The following is a 16,352-nucleotide window of genomic DNA, read 5'->3' on the forward strand; positions in this document are numbered from 1 at the left end:
GGCTGCAACTTTGGTTGCATATGAGAGTAACCCACCTCTGTCCCTTAGACTGAGTGGTGAAGGGCAAACCCTTGCCCTGAGGGCCCGAGCCTCATCTATCTCATCTAGAAAAAGAAAGTAGAGGGTCTGGCCTGGACAGGGACATTGTAGAAGCAAAACCGTGGGATGATGTCAATAAAGATCACGACACAAAGGGTCAGCGAAGGCTTTTCGGTACCGCGTCTAGTCTCCACTCTGCCGCTCACCAGCTGTGTGCGAGGCAGTCACTTTGCCTCCCTGGGCCTCAGGTGCCTCACCAGAATTGACAGAAGTTTCTGCCCGGGCGGCTCTGTGGGTAGGCTGAATGGAGATGCAGCGTGGACCGAGCACCCAGTCCACGTGGGAGCGCAGGGCCAGCCTGTGGGTTTGCCCATGTGCTGCCCCAGGAGGGGCTCACGAGGCTGTTCTTGTGGGAACAGTGGCAGAGGGGAGAGGACAAGGAAATGTGACACTGAATCTATCCAACAGCGCCTTGCTCAGGGGCCTGCTGGCAGCGGGAGAGTCAGGGCGGCATGGAAGGGGCCCCCAGCCTGGCCTTGGATGCTGGCCCGGGGTGTGCTGGCCCCAAGAGTGCTCGTTGTCAGGGGATCTGTTTTCTCACCGAGGGATTGGGAAGCCTTGGACTGGCTCCCTGTTTCCCTTCTCTCCTGTCCAACCAGCTTTGGTTCTAGATCTTGAAAAAATAAATAAAAGCCATACAGAAGTACAAAATGTTGGTTGTTAAAAATTCAGGGCTCACAAGAGTGGATTAAAAAAGTGTACCCCCAAACCCCTCTCCATTCCTATCCCACAGATGCAGCCACTGTTAGTTTTTGATATCTTTGGGGCTTTCCTATACCACAGAGTAGCTTGTCCATCACGTACATCTTTGTTGTTGTTTTTTTAAAGATTTTATTTATTTGTCCATGAGAGACACAGAGAAAGGCAGAAACATAGGCAGAGGGAGAAGCAGGATCCCTGTAGGGAGCTCGATGTGGGACTCCATCCCAGGACCCCAGGATCATGACTGGAGCCGAAGGCAGACACTCAACCCCTGAGCCATCCAGGTGCCCCATATACGTCTTTATTTGTAATTATATTTTCCTTACTGCAAGAATAGTGAACACTTGTGTGAAAGTGAACGTGTTATGGAAGCATAGCGTATAGAATGCGAGGCTCCCCTAAATGATGATTTAATTAAATAGAATACTGTGTTCAGGGGTTCTCAACCACAGGTAGTTTTGCCCTCTAGGGTACCTTTGGTGAAGTGTGAGACATTTTTCTGTTGTCACCACCAGGGAAGAGTTTTCTCCCTGCATCTAGTGGGTGGAGGCAGGGATGCTTGCTACCAGTAGTGAGAATCATCCAGTCCCTAATGTGTATAGCTCCGTAGGCAAAGAAACCCAACCAGATACAGACACAGGCAAATAACATGCTGTCTAATGGAAACATGGTAATATTCTACAAAAAAATCTTACAGCTTGCTTAAAAAAAAAATTAACAGTAAGGACCCCTCGTTGGCTCAGCAGTTGAATATCTGCCTTTGGCTCAGGTCATGATCTTGGGGTCCTGGGATTGAATCTTCCATCAGGCTCCCCGTGGGGAGCCTGCTTCTCTTTGCCTGTGTCTCTGCCTCTCTCTGTGTGTCTCTCATGAATAAATAAATAAATTCTTTAAAAAAATTAACAATAAAAAAACAGTGTGTAGATAATCACCTTGTCATTTTTAGTGGTCGCAAAGTATTTTATTAAGTGACTGAGCCCAAACCTTTTTTATCCAGTTTAAACCTTTTTAAACCTTTTTTTTTTTTAAGATTTTATTTATTTATTCATGAGAGACACACAGAGAGAGGCAGAGACACAGGCAGAGGGAGAAGCAGGCTCCATACAGGGAGCCTGATGTGGGACTTGATCCCGGGAATCCAGGATCACGCCCTGGGCCAAAGGCAGGCGCTAAATCACTGAGCCACCCAGGGATCCCCCATATCCAGCCACTTGTTGATGGACATTTGGGTTGGTTAGGGTTTTTGTATTGGAAACAGCTTTAGCAAGCATCTTGGTGCATGTTTGCTCCTATGGGTGAGGCTTTCTTGATGCACAGCCAGCACTGCTCATGCACCCCACGTGGTGTGCGATCATACTTAAAGTGATCCCCCTGCCCTCCCTCCCTCCTCCTCTTTCTTTTTCTTTTTCACTTAAGAAACATTTTTCAAAACTTTGTCCCAGTCCCTACTGCAGTATTCTATTTAATCAAATGATTTATTTGAATTTCAAAAGAGAGAACATTCTCAAGAGGCTCCAATAATACTTAAAGGCATGGGAGGCAGCCTGTACCTCCCTTGCCATCATCGGCATTCCTCCCATCCTGTAACCACTTAGCTTCTTTTCTGGCCCAAATGCATAGAGTTTCTTTCTGAAAATACAAGCAAATAGGAACACACATTCTTATTCTTGCCTCTCTTTTCCATCAAAGAGAGCATCCTCTGCAGGGGGTTGAAACTTTGGTTGCATGTGGGAATAATCCAGGCAACCCAAAATGAGAGCCTTGCAGGGTCTCACCCCGACCAGTTGGTTGGAATCCCTGGGGTGGTGCCCACCTTTGTTAGATTTGGCACTTGCCTTTTTTTCCTATATGTTGTGAGTCTGAGAGCTTTCAGATTCCTCATCCGTTTTGACTGCTGTATGGTTAGAGAGGGGTGAATATTCCTGATCCTGTGCTAATGACAGACCACATTCAGATGTCATTTTGCACTCGGGCAGGGTTTGCCTGTGTACTTAGAATGGCGAGAGTCTAAAGGGAGTGTGGTTGTAATTTTGCAGGGGTCACACCAGCATGTCCTGCGCCAGGGGCCGCACCTGGTTAAATCCTCGCCAGCAGTGACAGGGACCCGTCTCCTCTTGGCCTGAGCAGCCAGGTGCATTACCAGACTTCTGGATGTGATGCTCCAGACGAGTGCCCCTCATCTTGTCACCTGAGTGACAAGTGAGGCTTTTTGTTTTTCCTTCCCACCCCCTGCTTGCTTATGTTTTTCCCACTGTTCTTTTGGAACACGGTCCTTGGTCCTTTTCTCATGGAGTTGGAGTTCTTTACTAGGAAGGTGAACCATTTGTACACTTACGATTCAATTTCTCCTCGGGAGCCGCGCTGGACTGCCTATTGGGCAGACCTAGGATTGGGCCCTAGCTTTGTGACTTATTAGCTGTGTGATCTCGAGCATCTTGCCAGACCTCTGTGAGCCTCAATTTCTTCATCTGGAATGTGAGTCCTGTCTACTTCATGGCTTGTTGGAGATTTATGGTGAAGTAATGTGTGGTCAAGCCCCTGGCCCAGGGCCTGATGTGAAAGAAGTTTGAGGGAACCTCCAGGCCTCTGTTCATTTACTACATTTAATAAATGGGCTAACCCAGTGCCAGGCCCTGTTCTAGGCCCTGGAGCTGCTGGGAGGGACCAGCCCACTGTATCAGGCTATGCCATGTAATAAGGCAACCGCATGTGGTTCTTTCAATGTAAATTAGTTAAAGTTAAATAAGATTAAAAGTTCTGGGTGACTTAGTGGTTGAGCATCTGCCTTTGGCTCAGGGTATAATCCCAGGGTCCTGGGATTGAGTCCCATGTCAGGTTCCCCACAGGAAGCCTGCTTCTCCCTCTGCCTATGTCTCTGCCTGTCTCTGTGTGTCTGTCATAAATAATTAAATAATATCTTTTAAAAAAAAGGTCAATACCTCGGTCCTGGTAGCCACATTCAAGTGCTCAAAAGTCAAGGGTGGCTCATGGCAACTGTATTGTATAGCCCAGATAGAGAACATCTCCATAATCACAGGATGTTCCAGCAGATGGCTTCAGTCTAGGGGGACAAACCTTAAGTGAGCGAGAGTACTAAGTTCCGGGGAGATAGAAGAAGAGGTGATGGGGAGCTGACTCTAAGAGGGTGGTCAGGGGAAGGTCACCTGGGGAGGGGACCTGAAAAATACCACTTGAGTGTTGGCTGTGGTGGGAATGAGCCAGTCCTATGGATGCTGGAAGGGTGCCAGTGGGCATGGTTCGGAAGAGGGGGGCACAGAGTATAAGGGAGCCACTGATTTCCAAGGCAATTGCACCATTGTACATTCCATTCCACGAGCAGTTCATGAGGGCTGATTTCCATACATCCATCCTTGCCAATGCTCATCTGTCTTTTTGATTCTAGCCATCCTACTGTGTATGAAGGTCTCTCATTGTGGTTTTGACTTGTGTTTTCCATGGCACATCTTTTCATGTGCCTGTTTGACCATGTGTGTTCCTTCTTTGTTCAGATCCTTTGTCTATTCTTAACTGGGTTATTGTTCTTTTTATTATTGAGTTGTAATTACTCTTTGTATATTCTGGACACAAGTGCCTTAGCAGACATAGAATTTGCAGAAATTTCCTCCCATTCTGTGAGTTATGTTTTTTTGCTTTCTCAGTGGTATCCTTTGAAGCAAAGAAGTTTTTCATTTTGATGAACTCCAATTTATTTTTCTCTGGTCACTTGTGCTTTTGATGCCATATCAGAGAAACTGCTTCCTAATCCAGGGTCATGAACATTTACACCTATATTTTCTTCTGAGAGTTTTCTAGTCTTTGCTCTGGCCTTAAGGCCTTTGATCTATTTTGAGTTGATTTTGGTTTATGCTGTGAGGTTTGCAGCATGTTTCGAAGGCAGAGTCTCAGCTTTGTTGATGAGGTTGGGAGAAGCCAAAGGACAGAGACCAACCTGAGGGTCTTGGCTGGCACAGCTGGGTGATGGGCAGGGCGGGGGAACAGTTTTGGGGGGAAGGAATGGAGAGGTCTGTGATGAGTGTGAGCAGTACAGGGAGATGTGGAGCGAGCAGTGGGGCCCTGCAAGTCAGGGGTCCTGACACAGACAAAATTGGGAGTTGCCTGTGCACAGATGGGATTTATGTAAAGCCAGGTGATGTTATGAGAGATCCCTGAGGGAGTGATGGAACAGGAAAGGAGAAGGCTCTGGGGCTGGCCCTGGATGAGTAGAAGTCCCTCTGTGATGCATGGAGGCTAAGAAAGAACAGCCAGGGAGGACTTGATGTCTCATAAGGTATCAAAAAAAAAAAAAAAAAAAAGTCTGTGAGGCAAGGGATCCAGAATCCAGCCTTTCTCTTTACTCATGCTGTGTGTTCTTAAGGAGATGCCTTCCCCTTCCCTCTCTGGGCCTTTTTTTTCCCATTTGTGCAGGAAAAGTGTGAAACACGTGAACCACAAATTCTGGAGTCCCATACTTACTGGCCTGTGAATCTATCCCCTATATATAACTGGCTGGAAGAAAACCCTCCCTGATTCAGACTAGGTTTATTTAGTACTGCCCGTTCATACATCATTTCTCCCTGTATCTGTGCTTCTGTGTATGTGTGTTTGGGGGAAGTCACCAAAAGTTACTAGTGGCAGTAATGAGGCTGGCTGACATTTATGGAGGACTCCCTACTTACCTACCGGGCATGGGGGAGATGAGCCTGAAGCCAGGTGCCCAGGACCTGTGCGCATCGCTCTCTGGTGACAGCATGATGTCACACACTTTCCATACACTGCTGCTCACTGGGTTCTCCCCAAAGCCTAGAAGCTGACTGCTGTTATTAGGAGTCTTTTCCCACATGGTCCAGATGCAGAGAGGTTAAGGCACTAACCTAAGGCCACACAGTTATTTAGTGTCTGAGGCTGGGCTGAACCCAGACCCCACTTACCACCTCCCGTCATTAAGGTAGACTGTCGTGGGGTGGGGTTTCTGGCGCTTTAGTTTTCTTTTTGCCCTTTTAGGTACATTTTAGTCCATTTTAGGAATGGACTCTCTCGCTGTGACATGTTCTTCCTGTAAATGGAAAGCCCCAGTAAAGTCCTTTGCTTGTGTTCTGTGCCTCAGGTGCTGGCTCAGGACCTGGAGAAGGAGGATGCCCTGCAGGACAAGGAGCAGCCACTCTGGCAGGTGTCCCCTGTAGCCTCAGGCACCCGGAGAAGCCACAGTTTCTGCAAGGACAAGAGGAGCGGGCCCTTTGTGGTGAGTGGTGCTGGCATGGCCCGACTGGAACTTGTACGGGGGTGCTGGGCATCAGACATCACTGGGAATGTGGTCCTATGGACCGTGGAGGCTGGCCCAGGAGCCCGAGGGGGCCGAAGGGGGACAGGTGCCTGTCCAAGGAGCTGGTGTTGCTGGACTGGCTGGCTAGCGGTTTTCGATGTAGAGGGTGTTTGGTGGCTCCGCCAGGAAGCCTTCTCTCCTCTCGGGTTTCTAGCCCAATGCAGAGTGGTAACCCTAGCTGCCTGGTGTAGAACAAATAAGAGAACATGCCGTGGGCTCTGAAAGTTCTGGGTTCGAATCCCAATACCGCTATTCTCAGTCTCTTTTAACAACTTACTTCTTTGTGCTTTGGTTTCTTTGCCTAGAAAACAGGATCTTGATTTCTGTTTCTTTTGCGCCGATGAGTTAATTTAACTAAGCTTGTCCTGGAGCCAGATCACCAGGGCTCAGATCCTAGCTTTGTGTGCAGACAGGCGTTTGGCCTCAGTCTCTTCATCCGTGAAATGGGGATAATGAAAGCATGTACATCACAGGGCTGCTGTGGGGCTCAGAGAAGATAATGCAGCAAGTGTTCAGCATGGTCCTGGGTACACAGCAAACGCTTCAATGAGTGTTATTGTTACCATTACTATTATTATTATGCTTTTTAAAAAAATTTTTATTATTTTTTATTTATGATAGTCACACAGAGAGAGAGAGAGAGAGAGGCAGAGGCATAGGCAGAGGGAGAAGCAGGCTCCATGCACCGGGAGCCCGACGTGGGATTCGATCCCGGGTCTCCAGGATCGCGCCCTGGGCCAAAGGCAGGCGCTAAACCGCTGAGCCACCCAGGGATCCCTATTATGCTTTTTTTTTTTTAAGATTTTATTTATTTATTCATGAGAGAGAGAGAGAGAGAGGGAGGGAGAGACACAGGCAGAGGGAGAAGCAGGCTCCATGCAGGGAGCCCGATGTGGGACTCGATCCCAGGACTCCAGGATCAGACCCTGGGCTGAAGGCAGATGCTCAACCGCTGAGCCACCTGGGCTGCCCTATCCTTGCTTTTGAATCTCTCTTTGGCTCTCACTGAGCTGTGCTTCTTTGGGGCAGCACTTATCCTCTCTGAGTCCATTTCTTCACTTATGAAAGGAAGTGGGTCAGTGATGCAGCAGGATGCTAGGGCATCTCCCCAGATGTTGCCACCTCCCATTTCCTGGGATTTTCTTTTTCTTTCTTTCTTTCTTTCTTTCTTTCTTTCTTTCTTTCTTTCTTTCTTTTCTTTTCTTTTCTTTCTTTTTCTGGACTGAAGTTCCATGATTTTTGGAGATCGGCTGAGTTCTACAGTTGCTCAGGAAGTCCCGTTAGGGCCCCAGACCCCATGTGGAGCATCTACAATAGGGGTTTCTTTCTTTTTTTTTTTTTAAATTTATGATAGTCACAGAGAGAGAGAGAGGCAGAGACACAGGCAGAGGGAGAAGCAGGCTCCATGCACCGGGAGCCTGATGTGGGATTCGATCCCGGGTCTCCAGGATCGCGCCCTGGGCCAAAGGCAGGCGCCGAACCGCTGCGCCACCCAGGGATCCCTACAATAGGGGTTTCTTTAATGAGGCAACCTCAGTTCTACTCATGAGGTCATCTGGATCACAAGGTCCATGCATGTCAAGGGTATTTGTGCCTGGTCTCTTTTGGAGACATGGGATCCTCTAGTATTTAAATCCTAGGTTTTATCCCTTCTGGCCTTTTGGTCATGGGCAAGAAACTTCACTTTCCTGAAACTCAGTTTGCTTCTCTGCAACACGGGGTGAAGAAGATGCCCTGGCAGGGTTCTTGATGGGGGAACATCTGTACCAGGGCTTGCAGGGCTGATAGCAAGGCTGGGGGCTGCAGAGCCAGAGCAGGAACACAGACCTCATAACCTTTTGCTGAGCAGCCCCGGAAAGCCTCCTCGGGTGCTCAGATCCCAGCTGCAGATGTACACACATTTGAAACCTGCCTGTTTTTTGTTAAACATTCCCTTCCACCAATTTCTTCATTACTCTTTTCTCATTGCCTCTCCGGTGGCACCAACTCAGTTTATCTGATTGTACTTGACCTTTTGTGTGTGTATGCGAAGACAGAGGTTGTAGAGAGAAAAGCATTGAAGGCCTGTCTTTTTATAGTCTCTGCTTGCTGGCATCCCCCTGGTGGCCCACTGTCTGTCATTGAGGAGCCTTTGTCCCTGGATCCCCAGGTGGCTCACCTTGGCTCTCTCCTTGTGGCTGCCCGAGGTCCCTGCCCCATTGCTGCCTGCTTGAGTTCCTCTTCTCCGATACAGGTGGGAAGGGTGAGGGGGCCCTCAGACCTCATTTCCCTGCTTTGAAGACTCACACCTGCAATTCCAGGGAGTGGCCATCAGGAGGTGGTGGTGTCCAGCTCACATTCCGACGGCTCCAAATGCCTCATTCCGGGGACCTCAGCCTTGGGCTCTGGAGGCTGAGCAGTGGCTTCCGATTCCGGCTCTGCCACTGTGTGACTGTGGGCAACTGATCTGATGGACCTCAGTGAACCTCTATTTTTTCTCCTGCAAAATGAGGCTGGTCCTGTCTGGCCTCAAGAGCACTTCTGTGAGCAGGAAATGACCTTGCTCAGCACTCAGAAGAGGAAAGCATCAGTGGATGTGGGGCTGCCGTGAGAGCATATCCTCTTGTCTCCCCCTTCCTCCTCTTCAAGGCCTAGAGAGAAGGCCTGACTCAGTCACAGGGACCCTCCAGGTGAGGACTGGGGTCCTGAGCTCTTGGCCCTGCTGGTCGCCCCTCCTCCTCAGTAAGCTGGTCAGGCCTGCACAGTGTGCTTCCTGACATGCTTGAGGGGTTCTCCCATAAAACATCATCTGCTGTTCCTGTCGCTCTTGATAATGACTTTTGTGCTGCTGGCTTAGGTGCAGGCTCAGCTCCATTTTTTGAGGCTGTGTCTCAGGACTTGTCCATCCCTGCTCCACTCCTTGTGTTAAGGAGTATGAATCCTATGTTGTAGAGGAGGAAGCTGAGGCTCAGAGAGGTTAAGCCACTTGCCCAAGGCCACACAGTTTGCACAGCAGGGAAGCTGGAATGGAAACGCGGCCTCATCTGCTTCCAGCCTTGGACCTGGGCCCTTTCTGCCACGGGACTGTGTCTTTGGCTGGCTGCCAGCCCTGCTGGCCCCTCTCCAGCTCTATGGCGCTCAGCATGTTAGCTCACAGGGAAGCAAGACAACCTCGGGCCTGGGGGTGAGAATGTGTTATTTGGCCTCCAAGGTTAGCCGCCCGCTTTCTGCCACTGCCGCCCTCTGAGGGGTGCCTGGGCCTTGCCAGGACTGATGCCCTGCTGATTTGCACAGTCCTGCCCACACCTGGCTGGCCCATAGTTTGGTCAGACCCTGAGCAGGGGTCAGGCCAGTGTGGCCCTGGCACTGGATAGAGGCAGTGAGCAAGTGAGTTGACCACTCAGGGTCTCTCTTTTCTCCTCTGTAAAATCCTAGGAATCATAGTAATAATAATGCCCAATAGCTTACGATGCTTACTGCATGGTGTGGAAACTAGTATTATCTCCATCTTACAGATGGAAAAACTGAGGCTCAGAAGCCATGAAGGACCTCTCCCAGGTTGAAGCTGGGACAGGACGATGTTTATAGAGCACCTAGCACAATGCCGGGTGAAGGGTTACAGCCTGATAAATGTTACCTGCTGTTACTGTATTGGCGATGATTATTTGCTGTTGATTTCTTTTTCTTCTGCGTTCTCTTCAAAGAGCTGCTCGGTAGAACAGGGAAGTGCCTCTGATTTTTTTTTTTTAAAGATTTTATTTATTTATTCATGAGAGACACAGAGAGAGAGAGAGGCAGAGACATAGGCAGAGGGAGAATCAGGCTCCATGCAGGGAGCCCGACGTGGGACTCGATCGCGCGTCTCCAGGATCAGGCCCTGGGCTGAAGGCAGATGCTCAACCACTGAGCCACCTGGGCTGCCCGCGCCTCCGATCTTAGAAGTTTTTCTAGGGCCGAGCAAGGGGAGTTGTCTTGGTCCAAGGAGAGTTCAGTAGCAGTCGGGACAGGGCTGGGACTGCAGACCACCTTTCTGACTCCCTGGCTGGTGCTCCCTGCTTTCCCCTCCCCACCACCCCTCCCCCATGTTAGTATACTTTGGGTCCTTGTGGCAACTCTGAGCCCTGTGCTGGGCCTTGCCCCTCACCTATCTGTGGATGGGCACACCCTCCTCTCCCCATAAAGTGAGCCTTTGGTCTGCACTCACACAGGGATCATAAAACACAGTGACTCCGTTCTGGACTGTGGCCTTAGGTCACAGGTTGCCACAGAGGCCCCTCCCATGACCACAGGTACAGATTCACCAGCTGTTGGGGGTTCCCTGTAACTGGGCAGGTGGCGGGCCTCTGCTAACCTTGAGAACGTTCTCCCAAATCTCCAAACCCTTGGCCAGCATTTGCTGGCTCATTTAGGGCTGGGGTCAATCTCTCATGGGCCCACTGTGTGCCAGTGGAGTGGGCGGGGGGGGGGGCGGTGGTCCTGGAGATCCTCCCAGCCCCCCTGGGGTTACAGTCCACAGGTCCCTGAAGATGGTCTCAGAGGGTCTAATTAGGTGGAGGCAGAGGAGAGGAAGGGTACTCGGGAAGGAGGAAGAGCATATGAAAAGGTATGGGGGTGGGGTGATGGTAAGAGGCACATTTGGAGAATCACTGAATAGACCAGTTTGGCTGAGGTGGAGTGTTGGGGAGGTCCTCCGTCTTTCTTTTGGCAAATATTTATCTGCATGTCCTTGGTGCTGTGCTGGCATTGGGCTACAGTTATAAATAAGATAGATAAATGAGGGGGTAGATAAAGAATTGCAGTGGGTTCTAAGAGCTCCTATTCATTTGAGTGCTTACTGTGTGCCAGGCACTGTGTCATGTGCTTTACCAGCAATCTTTCATTTAATTTGTTAAAGGTTCAAAGCCTCTCACAGAGGAGGGACAGTTGTTTGAAGTTTGAAGTCTTGAAGGATGAACAGGTGTTTGTCAGATGGGTGTGGTCTGGGAAGAGCTGGTTTTGCCCCTGTGGAGGGAACAGCTTGGGCAAAGGTTCAAGGGCGTGAAACTGTTCTATGCAATGAATGTAATCTAAAGCCCTGGAGTCTTATGAACGTTGATGCGTCATTGCTGGGCACCCCCGGTGTGTGTTTTAATGCACAGTTCAGGTGTTTCCTAAACTTCTTGCTGAGGAAACTGTGATATTTGTTTTTGAAGGGTGGCACCACCTCCTGGCAGCTCTGCCATCATGCTGCCATCTTTGTACAGGGATCTGCATGAGCAGTACTGAAGGTTTGAAAGCACTTGAACCCGATTTACTTGCTTATAATGATTGGAGAATAGAGGGAAAAACCATTTGGGATCCTGATGCCAAGACTTGTGAATGCAGTAAACTTGAAATAAGAGGGGATTTGTGCAGTGGCCCCAGTGGATACACTGTTGGTCTTGGTTAGATAACTGTCTTGGCATTTCATTCGGTTGACTAGACATTCAAGCGGGAAGGGAAAAAAGCAAAATGAAAGAGCATATATAAACTGCTAGAAATAACTCATCAAAGATCGTGCTTTAAGAACAGCTGTGAATAAAGGTTTTATGGTTTTTTATTTGTCCAGGATATGGACTCTTCTCCCTATAATGTGTTGCTTGACATTCCCATGTTTGATGTTGGGCCTGTGTTACTGTCATTTGAATTGAATGTCTCAGGAATGTGGCTCACTGGCTTAATTAAAAGGGCTAATTGATCACACACAGCAAAATGTTCAGAGGTGGGCAGCTGTTGGCTTAGCTCAGCATCTCTGAGAGTCTCTTGGGCTTTCCCTCATGCTTTGTGCCTCATGGTCCCAAGATGGCTGCCACTTTTCCAAGAATTAAATCCACTGTCTGGCAGGAAGAAGTGGGAAGCCAGAAGGGCCATGCTCACAGTCTACAAGAAAGTAAGAGCTTTCCCCAGAGTGCCCTCCAGAAGACTTTCACTTACATGCCATGGGTAGGAACTAGGTCACATGGCCACTGTTAGCAGCAAGAGAGTCTGGAATAGTCAATGCTCAAGACTTCTGGCCTCCATCATGGAAGGTGGATATGGCCATTGGTCTTTCAACAAACAGCGTTGTTTAGTCTGAAAAAAAAGGGCGGGGGGGGGGGGGGATTATCAGGTCCTTGTCCAGGAAGCCTTGGCCTCCAAACCAGGATTCAAGATAAGAGAGAAATCTGCCCAGTGTCTCCATGCCATGATGTGGGATGTATGCTGGGCATTGGGCCTCTGGGATGGGAAGGTACAATTCTGTCCTCCAAGGTCTCCATTCTGCTGGGGAGTAGGGCTCAGGGAAGGGAAGAAAGGCTGAGGCAGAAGAGACAGGTTGGGTGGTAACTGGCTCAGAGGCTGGAGTCACCCTTCCTGCCTGGGCCAGTCAGGATGATATGCCAGCTTTAGAAGTGTGAGTGTGGGGCCTGAGTGGTGAGAAACTCCCTCATGCCCTGTGCTCTTAGGAGGCTCAGGAATCCTGACTTGTGGCTAATTCCATTTGTTAATTGTTTCTTGTCTGTCACTGCTAGGTTGAAAGGGCTGGAGAAGGCTGAGTAAGTTATGTCTCAGCTGATTAGAGTTCCAGAAAACCAACCATACCAGAAGATTTTAGATTCCTAGGTCTCAAATGCAAGTGCTCAATTATGCCTGAGATTTTGTATTGGAGGTATTTTGCATTCATATATTTACCCAGTTACCACTCACCCAACTGTCTGCTTTCCATCCATCCATCCATCCATCCATCCATCCATCCATCCATCCATTTATCCATCCATCCATCCATCCATCCACCCATTCATCCATCCATCCATCCATCCATCCATCCACCTACTCATCTATACACCTACCCATCCATCCATCCTCTATCCAGTTGTTTATATATACAAAGCTCTAAGGATATAAAGATGAATAAGTTAATTTCTGTCATCAAATTGCTCCCTTTCATAGACTATAAACAAGTAATTAAATAACCCAGGATGATAAACACTAGTCATTCATTTATTCACCCATTCATTCATTCAGCAGATATTTATTAAGCACCTACTATGTGTCATGCACCATTCTTAGTTCTTCAAGTAGAGCAGTGAACAAGATGTAAGCGGTTCCTGTCCTCCTGGAGCTCATACTTTATTTAGTGTGAGTAGATAGACATTAAGCAAAGAACCAGACTCAAAAGAGAAAGCCTTTTAGATGGTACCAAGTGCTATGAAGAAAATAAATAGGGTGTTGGGATTCAAAAGTGGCTGGGGGAGAGGGTGATTGGAGGCTATTTCATTATTAATAGGGATTAGGAAGGGCTTCTCGGAGGAGGTGAAATTTGAGCTGAGACTTGAAGGGGGAACACTTAGCCATGTGGAAGAATCAGAGGGAAAGTATCAGGCAGAGGGAAGAACAAGTGCAAAGGTCCTGGGGCTTGTTGTGTTTAGTAATACTACTACTAATGATGATGATGGCATTGGTGCTGGAGTGGACAGTAAGGAGTGCTGGAGTTGGCAGGGGTCAGGTCATACTGCCTTGATGATGACCACTGTAAAGATGTTGGTTTTGGGTAAGCTCCGGCTCCTTTGGTAAGAACAGAGGAGGGAAGTTTCATACCATCTGGAGGAATTCAGAAGAATGTCAGAGCCGGACTCAATGGAAGAAAGAATTAGCCAAGAATGCAGTCAGGTTAGGGAATAGCATGTGCATACATAAAGAGGCATAAAGAGGAGAACATGGGGCTTTCCAGGAGCTGCAAGGAAGGGTTACCTGGAGAGAGGTGAAGATGAGGCAGGAGAAGGCCGGCCAGGCCAGGGATGAGAAGGCCCATGGGGATCAGAATAAGGTGCTTGGTGATAGGCCGGCCAGAGGCCAAGTGGAGCAGAAAGAGAGCAGTTACTAACGCAGGGCCGAAGATGAGGCTTCGAGCGGCCCCTAGTGGACATTTTGGAGGGGTTGGAGAGGATGTGCTGGAAGCTAGGAGACCAGGTAGGAACCTGTTGCAGCCATCTGAGCAAGACCGTTAAAAAAAAAAACCCACACTTTTTTATGGTTAAATATATTTAACAAAATTTATCATTTTAGCCATTTTTTACATATGTTATTCATTTCATTAGATACATTCACGGTGTTGCGCAGCCATAACCACTATCTGTTTCCAGAACTTTCTCATCACCTCCAACAGAAACTCTGTCCCCAGTGAACCCTAACCCCCCATCCTGCCTCCTCCCCCTGGCGCCCTCTGTTCTACTTCATATCTCTGTGAGTTTGCCTATTCTGGATACTCCAGATAAAGGGAGCCATACACTATTTGCCCTTTTGTGTCTGGCTTATTTCACTTCGTGGAATGTCTTCAAGGTTCATCCCTGTTGTAGCAGCTGTCTGAATTTTCTTCCGTTTCAAAGTAGAATAATATTCCATTGTATCCATAGTTCACATTTTGTTTAGCCATCTCTGTTGATGGACCATTGGGTTGTTTCCACCTCTCGGCTGTTGTGAGTAATGCTGCTGTGAACATGGGTGTGCAAGTATCTGCTTGAGTCCCAGCTTTGAGTCCCTTTGGGTGCATCTGCCCAGGAGGGCAATTGCTGGATTGTAAGGCAGTTCTGTCTTTAACTCTGAGGAAGTGCTAAACTGTTTTCCACAGAACTGCACTACTTGTTGTACGTCCTCACCAGTAATGCATGAGTGTGCTAATTTCTCCCCACCCTCACTAACACTTGCTGTTTTCCATCTTGTGGTTTTTGTTTTTGATAACAGTCATCCTAACGATATGGAGTGGTATCTCACTGTGATTTTGATTTACATTTACATAATGGCTAGTGATAGTGAGCATCTTTTCATTGTATCTTCTATGGAGAAATGTTTGTTTGGATCCTTTGGCTATTTTGGAATTGGGTTGTTCTTTTTGGTTGCTGTTGAGTTGGCTGTAGGAGTTCCTTATATATTCTGGATACTAATCCCTTATCAGCTGTATGGTTTACAAATATTTTCTCCCATCTGCAGGTTGTTTTTTCACTTTCTTGATAATGTTCTTTGATGCACGAGCATTTTTTAGTTTTGATGATGACTAATTTATGTTTTTCTTTTGTTGCCTGGAAAATAATTTGTAAAATTGACATGTGATATGCATATAAAAAAGAGCACATATCTTTTTTAAAAAATTTTTATTTATTTATGATAGTCACAGAGAGAGAGAGAGAGAGAGAGAGAGGCAGAGACACAGGCAGAGGGAGAAGCAGGCTCCATGCACCGGGAGCCCGATGTGGGATTCGATCCCGGGTCTCCAGGATTGCGCCCTGGGCCAAAGGCAGGCGCCAAACTGCTATGCCACCCAGGGATCCCAAGAGCACGTATCTTAAGCCAGATAGCCTGGGTTTGAATCCCAACTCTGTTACTTAGCAGCTATGTGACCTTGAGAGGTTAACATCTCTGCCTCAGTATCCCCATCTGTAAAATAGGGGTAATAAAGGAACATACTTATTAGAAATGCAGTGAGGAAAGCGGAGGCTAGCTCCCATCTTTAAAAAAAAAAAAAAAAAAAAAAGAAATGCAGTGAGGTTAGGGGCACCTGGGTGGCTCAGTTGGTTGGGTGTCTGACTCTTGATTTTGGCTCGGATCATGATCTCAGGGTTGTGAGATTGAGCCCTGCATTGGGCTCTGTGCTCAGCATGGAGCTTGCCTGGGATTCTCTCTCTCTGTCCCTCCCTCTGCTCATGTACTCTGCCTCTCTTAAAAAAAAAAAAAAAAAAAAGAAAAGAAAACATAAAAAGAAAAAGAAATGCAGTGAGGTTAGATGAATTAATGTGTGTAGGGTACTATGAACAGTAGTAGGTGTCACTTTTTAAGTTATTACTTTGCTGTTATTACTATGACTGCATAGTATATATCGAGTATCTGCTTGAGAGTCATCGTGCTAAGATTATTCACTGTATAGCATTATTCCACTGTCCCATTTAATCCTCACAAACCTCAAGAGATGGATATTCATTGTTTCCATATTGTAGATAAGGCTTGAGGCCTTCTGTGGCTTGCTGATTGTCATTTCCTGGTGCTTTTTGCCAAAGCAACCTCACTATATCCTGAGGTACTAGGAACATGCCCATTTTAGAGATGCTGAGCCTGAGGCACAGAGAGGGGATGTGACTGAGCCAAGCATACAGTGAGGAAACTACAACATCTGGATTGAACCCTGGCCTGTGGATTTATCCCTTGGAGCTGAGGAGACGGGTGGGTCTTTGGGGGGGCAGGCTCCCTATATGGAAAGTGGAGCTGG

General features: G+C 47.9%; 1 protein-coding gene across 4 annotated transcripts in view; it reads left to right on the forward strand.

Moving 5' to 3' along the window:
* Positions 1–16,352, forward strand: part of KIAA1671 (KIAA1671 ortholog) — a 201,523-nt gene that overhangs the window by 70,338 nt on the left and 114,833 nt on the right. For all 4 annotated transcript variants that reach the window (XM_072725194.1, XM_072725193.1, XM_026002955.2 and 1 more), the window contains exon 6: positions 5,906–6,040. In XM_072725194.1, coding sequence (XP_072581295.1) covers positions 5,906–6,040 — 135 coding nt within the window. The remainder of the gene's footprint in view (positions 1–5,905; positions 6,041–16,352) is intronic.

This window comes from Vulpes vulpes, chromosome 10, assembly GCF_048418805.1.
Source record: "Vulpes vulpes isolate BD-2025 chromosome 10, VulVul3, whole genome shotgun sequence".
Lineage (NCBI taxonomy): Eukaryota > Metazoa > Chordata > Mammalia > Carnivora > Canidae > Vulpes > Vulpes vulpes.